The sequence below is a fragment of the Salvelinus alpinus genome, chromosome 22 (genome assembly GCF_045679555.1).
Source record: "Salvelinus alpinus chromosome 22, SLU_Salpinus.1, whole genome shotgun sequence".
NCBI lineage: Eukaryota > Metazoa > Chordata > Actinopteri > Salmoniformes > Salmonidae > Salvelinus > Salvelinus alpinus.
The window spans coordinates 6,513,035-6,526,124 of NC_092107.1; the positions used below are offsets into that span (position 1 = coordinate 6,513,035).

Here is a 13,090-nt window from a genome sequence, read left to right on the forward strand (position 1 = left end):
CTACCTCTCTGCTAACCACATAGAGCTCAGAGACACATATGATGCTTGTCAAACTACATGGGAAATAGAGTTGATTGAAAGTTCTCTGTGTCTGTCCTGTACCTTGATATCCATAGATGTGGCTAGTTTGGGCACTTCGAAGGCAAGAACAGCCTCACCCTTAGAGTTACCGGATCCCTCCATCTCAACAGACTGTGTGCCTCCTACAGAGGTCACTGAAACTGAAGCCCTCATACGGAGGGCAGGGGCTGGGGATCCATCTGGGTGGGTGGTGGTGGCCTGAGAATGAAACATGCAGCATATGCCAGTCAACTATGGCTGTAGATACAGTCATACTCTAAATGGTAAAGCAAATACAATTGATAACACTGATAACTATTGTACATCTCATTTCGAAAAGGGATTTGTTCATCTCAATAAGATGTCCTGAATGAATACAATTATATTTTATTCTATGGTGTTAACGTTTGTCTTTGAGTGCAGAAACGACCACACTGTACCAGGATAGAGAACCTTCCCCCAGGTGTGAAGTATTCCTTAGTCTTAGACATGTCAATGATGTATGGAGACGTCACTATCTTTACTGAAGTGCTCTCAGCTTCTTCTAGATCTCCGCCTGAGAGAGAGAGATAGAAAGATAGATAGAGAACGAGAGATACAAATACAGAGAGAGAAGGTCACTGTCATACATCACAAACAGTTATTGTCTGCCCTAGAGAAAACACCTGAATCTGCTGGCATGGTCATGTTTTATCGGACTGTATGAAGGACTTACTTGCTGTTTCTAAAGCTGTAACAGCTATGTACAGATTGTATCCCTCCATGTGTGGGATACTTTGCTTTCCTGCTTTCCCACGTAGGTCTTCAGTTGGCAGGGTAATGCTGGCGACGCCGTCTTGGATCTAAAATACACCAGAAATAAGTTCACAAATGGCTCATCAGAAAAATCAAAGTCAATGGAAACATTAACTCCACAATCAGAAACATTGACTTTAATGTTATGTTTTTTTATGTAAAGCTTTGAGATGATAAAGTGAACTCACAGAAGTCTTGTTTTCTAGGCCAGGTAGATGTGTTCTTATGCCTTCTTGATTGATTAGTCCAAATCTAACATAAGCTATGCCATTGACACCTTTGCCATAGGTGTACCTGCAATCAACACACATGTATTTGGCACACTATGAAAAAAAGTATGAAAATGTATGCCCTCACTCTGGATAAGAGCGTCTGCTAAATGACTAAAATGTAAATGTAAAATGTATGAACAATTCACAAAACAGTCCATTAATGCAATCTGCTTCAACAATCTCACCTTGCAGAGACGCTGAACTGAAAGGAATCCTCTGTCAGCAAATAATATGGTTTCAAAGCTGCTATCTTCACCTCAAACATAGGAAGAACTGAAACAAATAGAGGGGGATCTTGTTGGGCCGTATCATACAGTCAGACAACCTCCTTTAAAGAAATAGAGGGGGGTCTTGTTGGGCCGTATCATACAGTCAGACAACCTCCTTTAAAGAAATAGAGGGGGATCTTGTTGGGCCGTATCATACAGTCAGACAACCTCCTTTAAAGAAATAGAGGGGGATCTTGTTGGGCCGTATCATACAGTCAGACAACCTCCTTTAAAGAAATAGAGGGGGATCTTGTTGGGCCGTATCATACAGTCAGACAACCTCCTTTAAAGAAATAGAGGGGGATCTTGTTGGGCCGTATCATACAGTCAGACAACCTCCTTTAAAGAAATAGAGGGGGATCTTGTTGGGCCGTATCATACAGTCAGACAACCTCCTTTAAAGAAATAGAGGGGGATCTTGTTGGGCCGTATCATACAGTCAGACAACCTCCTTTACATACTCACCATATTCCCTGACCTCAAACTCCACTGAGGAGTTGGACATGGGATGGTTGGTAAACGCGGCAACAATCTTCCAATGGCCAGCCCTGAATCATAGGGACAGAGTAGTGGTCAGTGCTACTGATGTCTTGTCTTCCATAGACTATGTCAACATCCTACTTACGTCTCAACGTCAGGGATCACTATGCTCCTCTCAAGGAGTTTACTGGAGTGTAGAACCTGGTTGTACACCAGCAGGCCTTTGGAGTTCTGTAGAGAGACAGTGCATGTTATTTAGAGAAGAGAGAGTTAATATGACACAATAAGACAACTTTAACATGCAGATAGATGTCTTACAAGCTTACAAATATCTTGACATTGATGCTTTCTTCAACAGGCAGCAGATAGTTGTCTAACGTGAAGACCCTGAAATTGACTGGAAAAAGGAAAAATTGGGATTAGGCTGAATGTATAACTAAAACCATATTTAATGTTATCTTACAATTTACCATTCTCTCCTGGATTGTAGATTGGTTTGTCTGTCTGAATGAAGACATAACCCTTTTTTGTTGACAAAAGGATTGTTGTTTTTTTTTTAAAGGAAACATCATTGGTCTCTGCAGCCAGTTGGATAAATGGCACAATTTTCTTTATTTTTCTTATGCTTTGGATTGCCTCTTCGTACAGGCTAGGAATGACCTATAAAACATGAGAACAGAGGCAGAATGATTGAAATGCATGTTCCAGTAGTTCCATAGGGCATGAAAAGAGGTTAGCCTTCTGCATACTTACCCTCATTTTCACAACCGCCTGATAGCCATTGGCGTCATTGAGAGTTACATGCTTTTTTTCAGACAGAACTTTATTATTGGCGGTTTGGTACAGGAAGTACAGAGTGTACTGTGTAGGCTTGATAGCTCCCTGGAGCTGTACTGTCACGGTCTCCTCTACTCCCAAGTGGACTATGTTCGGAGCAGTGATGACACATCTGCAAACACAAGCACACATGAACACAAACAAACACACGCACACATGAACACAAACAAACACACGCACGAACAAGCACGAGCGCTCACACACACACAAATTGTGGTAATTTTTTAGGACTGCGACATGACATAAAATGAGCATGACCAATGATACAAGTAAAATATACTGTATCTACAAAGAATTAGCATGGACAGAACATAACTCACGTTGGCTTCTGCCCACTAACTGCAGTCAGTGCAGCCATGATCAGAAGCAGTGTGTTCCTCATCTTTCTGCTTTATCGTCTGATCTGTATCATGCCACTGGAACAAGAGTCTTCATTAATTGTCTGAACCCCAAACTTGCACAGGAAAATAAAACAAAATACTGTAGAAGTGATCTATCTGTAAATCTATGTTGCTCCAGTCTGTGAGTGGGAGGTTCTCTCTGGGCTCTGCAGCTCCAAGAGAACAGGTTGCCGTATCTCAAATGGCACCCTATTCCTTACATAGTGCACTACTTTTAACCAAGGCCCATAGGGAATAGGGTTCCATTTGGGACAAGGCCTCAGCATCAACACCCCCTCTAGCCCACCTACCTCTCCTCCCTTCAGCTTCTCTGACTCCAGTTTTGGCATTGGAGGAACATTATGAAATACATCACGTGTTTTCTCAGAAACCAGATTTTGGTTGTCCCAAATGGAATACTATTCCCTAAATAGTGCACTACTTTTGATCAGAGCCCTATGGGCCCTGGTCTGAAGTAGTGCGATATATAGGGGCTCTGGTCAAAAGTATCGCACTATGTAGGGAATAAGGTGCCATTTGGGAAGTAGCCTTTTCCAAACAGACCAAATAAATACACAACATCTGCTTTTCAAACAAGCAGTCTGATTTCCTTGAAAAAACTTTATTTGCAGACCACTTTGTGCTTTAGGTCTATGTTACAAATACTTACAGCACATATGCATTTAACATTGATAATTCCCAAAACATCCAAACGGTTTATTTATTTGCAATACATATATTACATACATGTGTATACACTCACACAGGCATTAGATGCATTCAACAAAATCCTGAAATCATAAAGGTGGTGGTAATAACATGATATAAGAGCTATTGGTGGTACAGTGACAAAATGTAAAATCAGCAAAAATAATAATATTAAAAAATTAAGAAATATTGGGATTCAATACTACTTTAGTGGTATGATATTGTAAGTTGCATAGCATTTATGTTTTCAAAAATTAAACAGCAAACAATATAGAAATCTGAAGTTTATAAAGCAGTGGGTATATGAAGTCACTATCTATAGATACAGTATGGAGGTCATTGTATGTTATCTTAGTATTATGACTGGGGCATCCATTGACAAGGTGATGGTCTATACCTTTTCTTTATGCATCATTACATTGCAAAAGTGGAAACCATGTCTGAAACCTATTTTATGTGGTTTGTGGCTGATTTGAAAATGATCTTTAGAGGGAAACAAATATGATATCTTTATTATTGGCAATCCCTATGGATATTTATGTGATAAAATAAATACTTCTGTAATGTATTAACATTAATCTCTCTAACAGCCGTGATTTAGATTGTAGTAGATCATAGTTGGTTTTCCCTTCTGGCCGGAGTCCCAAATGGCACCCATGTCTCGATATCGCGCACTACTATAAAAGTAGTGAACTATAAAGGGAATAGGGTGCCATTTGGGAGGCATACATATTCATGGACCATTATGAATGTTTTTATAATACGATACTAAATATAATGTAAAACCTTTGGAGAACATTTGGTACAGATCAGTCACTTCATAGCCCTGTAGAGAAACAGAGTTAGTCCAGAATGGCACCCTACTACTCACTATATGATGAGTCTGTGCCTAGTGGATCCATCCAGAGCTGCTATAAACTGTACATTGCAGATCAGCTGTCTTTAAAATCAACTCACTAGTGGAGAGTGGGGTAAGTTGAGTCAAAGGGGTAAGTTGAGCCACCCTTGTCTCTAGGAAACCATACACAAAATGAATAATTTGACCAAATATTTAGGAAGAGGTCATCATTTCATGGAGTCTGTGAAGGAAGAAACCACTTGGGAAAAATGGTCAGCAAGTATGTTCCAAAAAACAGATTTTCACCAAGTCAAATTAATTTATTGTGTTAAGAGGTTTCATGATGCTTGTATCTAAACCAAAATAGATACTCGTATAATTTTTCTATACATCAGTTGAGGTCTCCTATAAGCTTCAATATGAGGTCCTAAACCTAGCATGAAAGTGCATCCTTGTAGCTATGTGGGCTAATATAGTCAAACTGTTTGCCTTGTGGTAAATTTAGTAAATGTTTTCTTCCCAGGTATAATGAAAGGCTGGGATATGAGGGATTAAAAGACAAAAAAGTGATTGTGATTGTGTTGAATTGTGTTTGGAAAGTAAAGACAGACATGGTTTTAAAAAGGTAGTGGTAATATTTCATTCAGTACAGAAATGTGTATGGGTAAGTCGTGCCAAGATATCACTTTCTTTGGACAAGCTATGTTTTCAAAACTGTAATGTTTACATGAATTCTGATCATTTTCAGGGATACACAACATCCTGAAATATATGTAGATATCTTTGTTAGAAAGAATACTATATTTCCCTTGACAGAGTGATGCTGAATGTAAAAAATGTCTCAACTTACCCCACTCTCCCCTACAGGATATACCTTTTCTCATTAGATTCAATTCAGTACTGTACTGTATGTATTCGAATACAGGACCACACTGATATAGGATATGTCCAAAATGGCACCCTATTCCCTATATGGTACCTTAATTCCTTATGGGCTCTGATCAAAAGTAGTTTACTAAATAGGGAATAGGATGCAATTTGGGACAGAGCAATAGAAAGTCACTACAACCATGATTTTGGGACCATCAAGAGAACAATTATACCCCCAAAATTGTGATCAACTTGGAACTCTGTTAGGATAGAAAAACATGTAATTGAGTCTGAATTAGCTACAGTAGATTAGACACATTTTCCCCCAAATCTGCTTTACACATTATTATACAAGTTTAAGCAATTATTTTAAAGAAAATACAAAATCAGAAACAGGCACAAATGATAGATGACCATTAATACAAACAAAACAAATAGAATAACCATGTAATAGAGAAAATCTAAATATTCGTTCCAAATTACACCCTATTCCCTATATAGTGCACTACTTATAGTGCAAAATAGGGAATAGGTTGCCATTTGGGACGCTTCCTACAGTATAACATCCAGTGGATTCTTAGGCACCTGTTGAACTTCAAAATGAATCAGCCTCCATACTTCAGTATAGAGAGCAGACCTGGGTTCAAATACTATTTTAAATCATGTAATATACTTAAGCTGTGATCAATTGAGCTTGCCTGTTGCAGTGGAACCAATATAAAAGTCCCACCTGGCACTCCAGGCAGGCTAAAGCTAATATACTTGAATGATTTCAAATAATGTTTGAACCCAGGTCTGACAGAGAGCTACAGTAGAACATTACAGTAGGACATATTCCCAGTGTTAGCAGACTATTGACAGTGGCTTGACACGGGAAAACAAACATACACATTAACAACTATGACAGTTCTATGACAACTTTGCGTTCATATTGAATACTGAATACCAGGAATACCGGTATTCAACTCTGGGCCTGGAAGGCTGAAACACTTACCGGTATTCAACTATGGGCCTGGAAGGCTGAAACACTTCTGGTTATCATTCTTTCATTCTAACCAGAAACTGATTACATCATGGAACTCTACGGCCAATCAGTGACATTAATCAATTAATCAATCAACTACCAGGTAAAAAAGACAATCAGCAGTACTTCTGCCTTACAGGCCTGGAGTTGAATAGCCCTGCTACATGTCCTTCTACCAACTCACAGGACCACCATCCATCCTACAGGACAGAGGCATCTGCTGCTTTAGCACCTTTGGACAAATCATAAACATTTTTGGGATCAAGTGTAACATCATAAAACAAAGCAATAATGAATGCTGGCAAGTGCCTTGAACAGAACAGGTTACAGGTACTGCCCTAGATGGGGCAGTCTCCCCATAGAGAGAGATTGTTTTACCTCTATGGTCTCCCCTACAGCAGAGCAGAAGGACTGCAGGATTTCAAGTAGGTTTTTGTACGGAACCAAAGCTCTCATTGTCGACTGTGTTGTTTCAGTTGTCCCCTCCCTCTCTTTATATCCCAATGTAAAAATGATGAGGCACTTGCAAAAAAATAACATAAAAAAACAAAAACATCTGTCAGTGTTTTTTTTTTCTTCTATGGAGAATATCCGTCCATCGGTCTGTCTGTCTCAGTGGTCATGTCGAAGGAAGTCCGTTTGTCTGTCTGTCCGTCAGACTTCTGAGCTGTCCAAGCCACTGCAAGTGAACCCTGATGTCACCATGGGCTCAGTGGAGCTTGACGTTGTTGTGGGAACCTCCATTTTCTTCTTCTCCTGTCTGGACCGCACGGTTAGCACTATGACGATGATGATGAGGATGGTGAGGAGGAGGCCCACCAGGATCCCTATGATGAGGACCAGACTGTCCTCGCTCTCCGCAGGATGGTTCAGCTCCCTGGGCACCACACCCCGAGTGAGGACCTCCTGGTCGGGGCTGGTGCGGCGCTGGCGGCTGAGGTCCAGGGCGATATGGAGAATGTTGGTGCCTCGGTTGTTGTCCAGGCCGATGTCCTCTGTCAGGTCTGGTACCCTGTTTGCTGACCGCCTGGAGCGAAACTGGGACTGGGACGGTCCTCCTGCAGCCATAGTTTGATGCTGGGTTTCTCTGTCCATGCTGCTGTGTTGGGTCAGGGAGTGGCCTCCTGCAGCCATACTGCTGTGTTGGGTCAGGGAGTGGCCTCCTGCAGCCATACTGCTGTGGTGGGTCAGGGAGTGGCCTCCTGCAGCCATACTGCTGTGTTGGGTGAGTGTGTGGTACTCCAGACTTCTCTTCCCGATGCCCCTGTTAGCATTCTCTCTGGAGCGGACGGTGTAGATGGTGTGGATGAACCACTCTCTCCCTGCTGACACCTGGACACCAGAGGAACAGGGTTAGTCATGAGGGCTGGGTAGTTTACCTGAGCATGACAGGAACAATCCCTGGTCATTAAAGATAGAGTCAATAATATAAACAATAACAAGTGACACCCCGCCTCTGTTTTGGTAAAAAGCTGAGGGATGGGCCTGGAGAAATTGAACCACTCAAATTCATTGACAGCGCTATGGATGCAAGGGCTGACCATCCATGATATCAAAATGATAGTTTTTACCATGTTTTGAGTTACGACAGTTGAACTAAGCTCATGAGGCATTTCTAAGTTATATTCGTCAAGAATCAATGGGTATATATAATAAATGTATACGTCCAAAAACCGATGCAGCAACTAAGGATTCTAGCTTTAAAGCAGTGAAAGTGAGTATTAGAAATAGGAATAAGACCGGGATGTTCCTTCTCCACTATTCTGCGTCATGTAGCATAGGGGTCAGGGAGACGTACTTGGAACAGTGCTGTAGAGTCCATGCTGAAGCCGTCAGATCCAGGCTGTCTGACCAGGGCAAGGGCCTGAGGGTCGTCTACAGCCAGCAGAGCCCTGAACCCGACATTACCAAACAACCTGGCCTGGGTCTCTGGCTGGGCCTTATCCTGGAGGAGGAGAAGGAAACACTAGTAAACACTGTACCAACATTGGTAAAGGTGTTTAGGATATGTATGTGCAGTTACCCTGTACTAGATCCTTGTCTACATCCCACATTACATCACATTATTCCCCAGATATTGCACTACTTTTGACCAGAGCACTATGGGCCCTGTACAGTACTGTACTTACGATGACTTTGAATCTGTAAAGCAACGATGGAGCATCAGCCAGACAGCCGTACTCATTGTTGTTGGGGTTGTACTTGGGCACGTATCCATCCGCGCCGGTGCACAGGAACACCTTCTCTATGTTACAGATAAAGGAATCCCCCAGGTTCTGAACTGGGTCCACCATCACTCTGCCATATATCATGTCACCTGGGAGGAGATCAGGTTTGGGTTAATACAGTAATAACTCAATCAACCAATCAGATAGTCACTGGGGCTACCTCCATCCCAAATAGCAACCTATGCCCTATGTAGTGCACTACTTCTGATCAGGACCCATGAAAAGGTGGTGTGTGCGAGAAGTGAGAAGTCTGTGAGAAGCTGGTTGTAAGGCTTCCGTGGAGGCTCCTCAGAGGAGGAAGGGTAGGACCATCTTCTTCAGTGAATTTAATAAAAATAAAAATAGTGAAACATTAAAAAAGTTATCCTTTTTAGATAAAACTATACTAGATATATTCACATGCCACCAAATGATTGTTTAAAACACTGTTTTGCAATGAAGGTCTACAATAGTCTCAAAAGCACCCTCTTGTGTAGCACCATTCTGTAGCCAGGGAACAGCAAGTTTCCATCCTCCTCTGGGTACATTGAATTCAATACAAAACCTAGGAGGCTCACACAGTACACAGTAATTATGACAACTTCCAGAAGACGTCCTCCAACCTATGAGAACTCTTGTATCATGAACTGACATGTTGTCCACCCAATCAAAGTATCAGATAATGAATCTAGTACTGAAAGCATAAGCTACAGCTAGCTAGCACTGCAGTGCATAAAATGTGGTGAGTAGTTGACTCAAAGAGAGAGAAAGACAATAGTTGAACAGTTTTGAACAAATATATTTCTGAAAGAATTAATGAGGAACGAGAGAGATAGTTATATTTTATTGTATTTTTTTCCTTCATTTTCATGTCCACTTACTTAGCTAGCAAATGCAGCTAGCTAGTTTAGCCAACTCAAACAGAGAGGGATGCTATGTTAGCTAGATGGCTATGGCTATCCAACACTGGAACTCCTCTAAGTCAGAACTTTTGGTTGTATTAATTTATTGCCAGCCGGTGTAACTGCTAAACTGCTTGCTGCCTGTACACTGTACAGGATTATTGTAGCGGTTTAGTATCACGTTAGTTCTAGTAGGTATGTTGACTATGATGTTAGCTAATATGGTGACGATGTAGGCTGTGTGTAACGGTTAGCAGTTTGGCTTGGAAAGGTTTTTTCACCTGGTCACAGACAGCTGATATGTTGTGCACTGAAGTCCACAAGCCAAGGAGAAAAGGTGAGAGGAGGAGAGCAAGTACAGTGCCTTCGAAAAGTATTCAGACCCCTTGAGTTTTTACACATTTTGTTAGGTTACAGCCTTATTCGAAAATTGATTAAATTGTTTTTTTTCTTCTCATCAATCTACACACAATACCTCATAACGACAAAGCAAAAACAGGATTTTAGAAATGTTAAATATCACATTTACATAAGTATTCAGACCCTTTACTCACTACTTTGTTAAGCACCTTTGGCAGTGATTACAGTCTTGCGTCATCTTGGGTATGACACTACAAACTTGGCACACCTGTATTTGGGGAGTTTCTCCCATTCTTCTTTGCAGATCCTCTCAAGCTCTGTCAGGTTGGATGGGGAGCGTTGCTGAACAGCTATTTTCAGGTCTCTCCAGAGATGTTCGATCGGGTTCAAGTCCAGGCTCTGGCTGGGCCACTCAAGGACATTGAGAGACTTGTCCCAAAGCCACTCCTGTGTTGTCTTGGCTGTGTGCTTAGGGTCGTTGTCCTGTTGGAAGGTGAACCTTAGCCCCAGTCTGAGGTCCTGAGCGCTCTGGGGCAGGTTTTCATCAAGGATCTCTCTGTACTTTGCTTCGTTCATCTTTGCCTTGATTCTGACTAGTCTCCCAGTCCCTGCTGCTGAAAAACATCCCCACAGCATGATGCTGCCACCACCATGCTTCACCGTAGGGATGTTACCAGGTTTCCTCTAGAAGTTAATTCTTGGTTTCATCAGACCAGAGAATCTTGTTTCTCATGGTCTGAGAGTCTTTAGTTGCCTTTTGGCAAACTCCAAGTGGGCTGTCATGTGCCTTTTCCTGAGGAGTGGCTTCCGTCTGGCACTCTACCATAAAGGCCTGATTGGTGGAGTGCTAAAGAGATGGTTGTCCTTCTGGAAGGTTCTCCCATTTCCACAGAGGAACTCTGGAGCTCTGTCAGACTGACCATCGGGTTCTTGGTCACCTCCCTGACCAAGGCCCTTCTCCCCCGATTGCTCAGTTTGGCCGGGCGGCCAGCTCTAGGAAGAGTCTTGGTGGTTCCAAACTTCTTCCATTTAAGAATGATGGAGGCCACTGTGTTCTTGGGGACCTTCAATGCTGCAGTTTTTGCTACCCTTCCTCAAATCTGTGCCTCGACACAATCCTGTCTCGGAGCTCTACGGACAATTGCTTCAACCTCATGGCTTGGTTTTTGCTCTGACATGCACTGTCAACTGTGGGACCTTATATAGACAGGTATGTGCCTTTCCAAATCATGTCCAATCAATTTAATTTACCACAGGTGGACTCCAATCAAGTTGTAGAAACATCTCAAGGATGATCAATGGAAACAGGATGCACCTGAGCTCAATTTCGAGTCTCATAGCAAAGGGTCTGAATACTTATGTAAATAAGGTATTTCTGTTTTAATTTTTGTATATGTTTGTAAAAAAAAAAAGTGATACATTTTAGAATAAGGCTGTAACGTAACAAAATGTGGAAACAGTCAAGGGGTCTGAATACCTTCCGAAGGCACTGTAGATAGATGCGAGAAGGAATTATAAATACAACGAGCAAAGTGATTATGCTGTTTGTATGTGGGTGCTATGAAAGTGAACTGTGTCTGTGTGTGATCAGGTGTGTATTCATTCCATAGATTTGGTTGAAAACGTTTCTTAAATGGAAGCAAACGGAACGAAACGTGGATAAACATACCTGTATTTGTCCAAAAGAAACTCTCGTTTGCAACTGTTGGACTAATGATTACACACCAGATCAGTTAGATGCAGGCAAGTCTGCAAGGCGGTATTGAATGTGTCACTGTCTGTCACCGTGTTTACACAAAATGTTCTCGTGACCTGTGCACCTACGTTGTAAACTTTCATTCATAGGCTAGGTTGTAGCAACCTCATGATGGGTATAGGGAACATTAGAGTATCATGTAGTAGCCTAAACCTTTCCATGTTACATTAAGTTGGGTGAATGGAATATGAATGACAGTCATCCAAAATGTAATTGTATTTTTTTATTTTTTATCTTAAACAGCACTGACCGATCCTCCCTCATCTTAAACAGCACTGACCGATCCTCCCTCATCTTAAACAGCACTGACCAATCCTCCCTCATCTTAAACAGCACTGACCGATCCTCCTTTATCTTAAATAGCACTGACTGATCCTCCCTCATCTTAAACAGCACTGACTGATCCTCCCTCATCTTAAACAGCACTGACCAATCCTCCCTCATCTTAAACAGCACTGACCGATCCTCCCTCATCTTAAATAGCACTGACCAATCCTCCCTCATCTTAAACAGCACTGACCGATCCTCCCTCATCTTAAACAGCACTGACTGATCCTCCCTCATCTTAAATAGCACTGACCGATCCTCCCTCATCTTAAACAGCACTGACTGATCCTCCTTTATCTTAAATAGCACTGACTGATCCTCCCTCATCTTAAACAGCACTGACCAATCCTCCCTCATCTTAAACAGCACTGACCGATCCTTCCTCATCTTAAATAGCACTGACCGATCCTCCCTCATCTTAAACAGCACTGACCGATCCTCCCTCATCTTAAACAGCACTGACTGATCCTCCCTCATCTTAAATAGCACTGACCGATCCTTCCTTATCTTAAACAGCACTGACCGATCCTCCCTCATCTTAAACAGCACTGACCGATCCTTCCTTATCTTAAACAGCACTGACCGCCACAATAAGGTGAGGGATTGATTGATAAATGCCCATGTGAGAGGCTGTGTTTGTTCGTAGTGTTACAGTACCCTGTGAGAAGGCTGTGTTTGTTTGTAGCGTTACAGTACCCTGTGAGAAGGTTGTGTTTGTTTGTAACGTTACAGTACCCTGTGAGAAGGCTGTGTTTGTTTGTAGCGTTACAGTACCCTGTGAGAAGGCTGTGTTTGTTTGTAGCGTTACAGTACCCTGTGAGAGGCTGTGTTTGTTTGTAGCGTTACAGTACCCTGTGAGAGGCTGTGTTTGTTTGTAGCATTACAGTACCCTGTGAGAAGGCTGTGTTTGTTTGTAGCGTTACAGTACCCTGTGAGAGGCTGTGTTTGTTTGTAGCGTTACAGTACCCTGTGAGAAGGCTGTGTTTGTTTGTAGCGTTACAGTAC

At 42.0% G+C, this 13,090-nt stretch overlaps 2 protein-coding genes across 3 annotated transcripts in view; both read right to left on the reverse strand.

Annotated features, from left to right (window-relative positions):
* Positions 1–3,329, reverse strand: part of LOC139548871 (complement C4-like) — a 32,839-nt gene extending 29,510 nt beyond the window's left edge. For both annotated transcript variants that reach the window (XM_071358784.1, XM_071358783.1), the window contains exons 1-11: positions 3,034–3,329; positions 2,630–2,825; positions 2,347–2,536; positions 2,203–2,273; positions 2,022–2,107; positions 1,862–1,944; positions 1,313–1,400; positions 1,044–1,149; positions 776–902; positions 501–616; positions 103–279 (exon numbers count right to left, since the gene is read on the reverse strand). In XM_071358784.1, coding sequence (XP_071214885.1) covers positions 103–279; positions 501–616; positions 776–902; positions 1,044–1,149; positions 1,313–1,400; positions 1,862–1,944; positions 2,022–2,107; positions 2,203–2,273; positions 2,347–2,536; positions 2,630–2,825; positions 3,034–3,095 — 1,302 coding nt within the window. In that variant the 5' untranslated portion in view covers positions 3,096–3,329. The remainder of the gene's footprint in view (positions 1–102; positions 280–500; positions 617–775; positions 903–1,043; positions 1,150–1,312; positions 1,401–1,861; positions 1,945–2,021; positions 2,108–2,202; positions 2,274–2,346; positions 2,537–2,629; positions 2,826–3,033) is intronic.
* A 370-nt stretch (positions 3,330–3,699) lies between these two features.
* LOC139548874 (FRAS1-related extracellular matrix protein 2-like) overlaps positions 3,700–13,090 on the reverse strand; it is a 101,007-nt gene continuing 91,616 nt past the window's right edge. The window contains exons 24-26 of the mRNA XM_071358788.1: positions 8,663–8,850; positions 8,332–8,478; positions 3,700–7,865 (exon numbers count right to left, since the gene is read on the reverse strand). Of these exons, the coding sequence (XP_071214889.1) occupies positions 7,188–7,865; positions 8,332–8,478; positions 8,663–8,850 (1,013 nt within the window). The 3' untranslated portion in view covers positions 3,700–7,187. The remainder of the gene's footprint in view (positions 7,866–8,331; positions 8,479–8,662; positions 8,851–13,090) is intronic.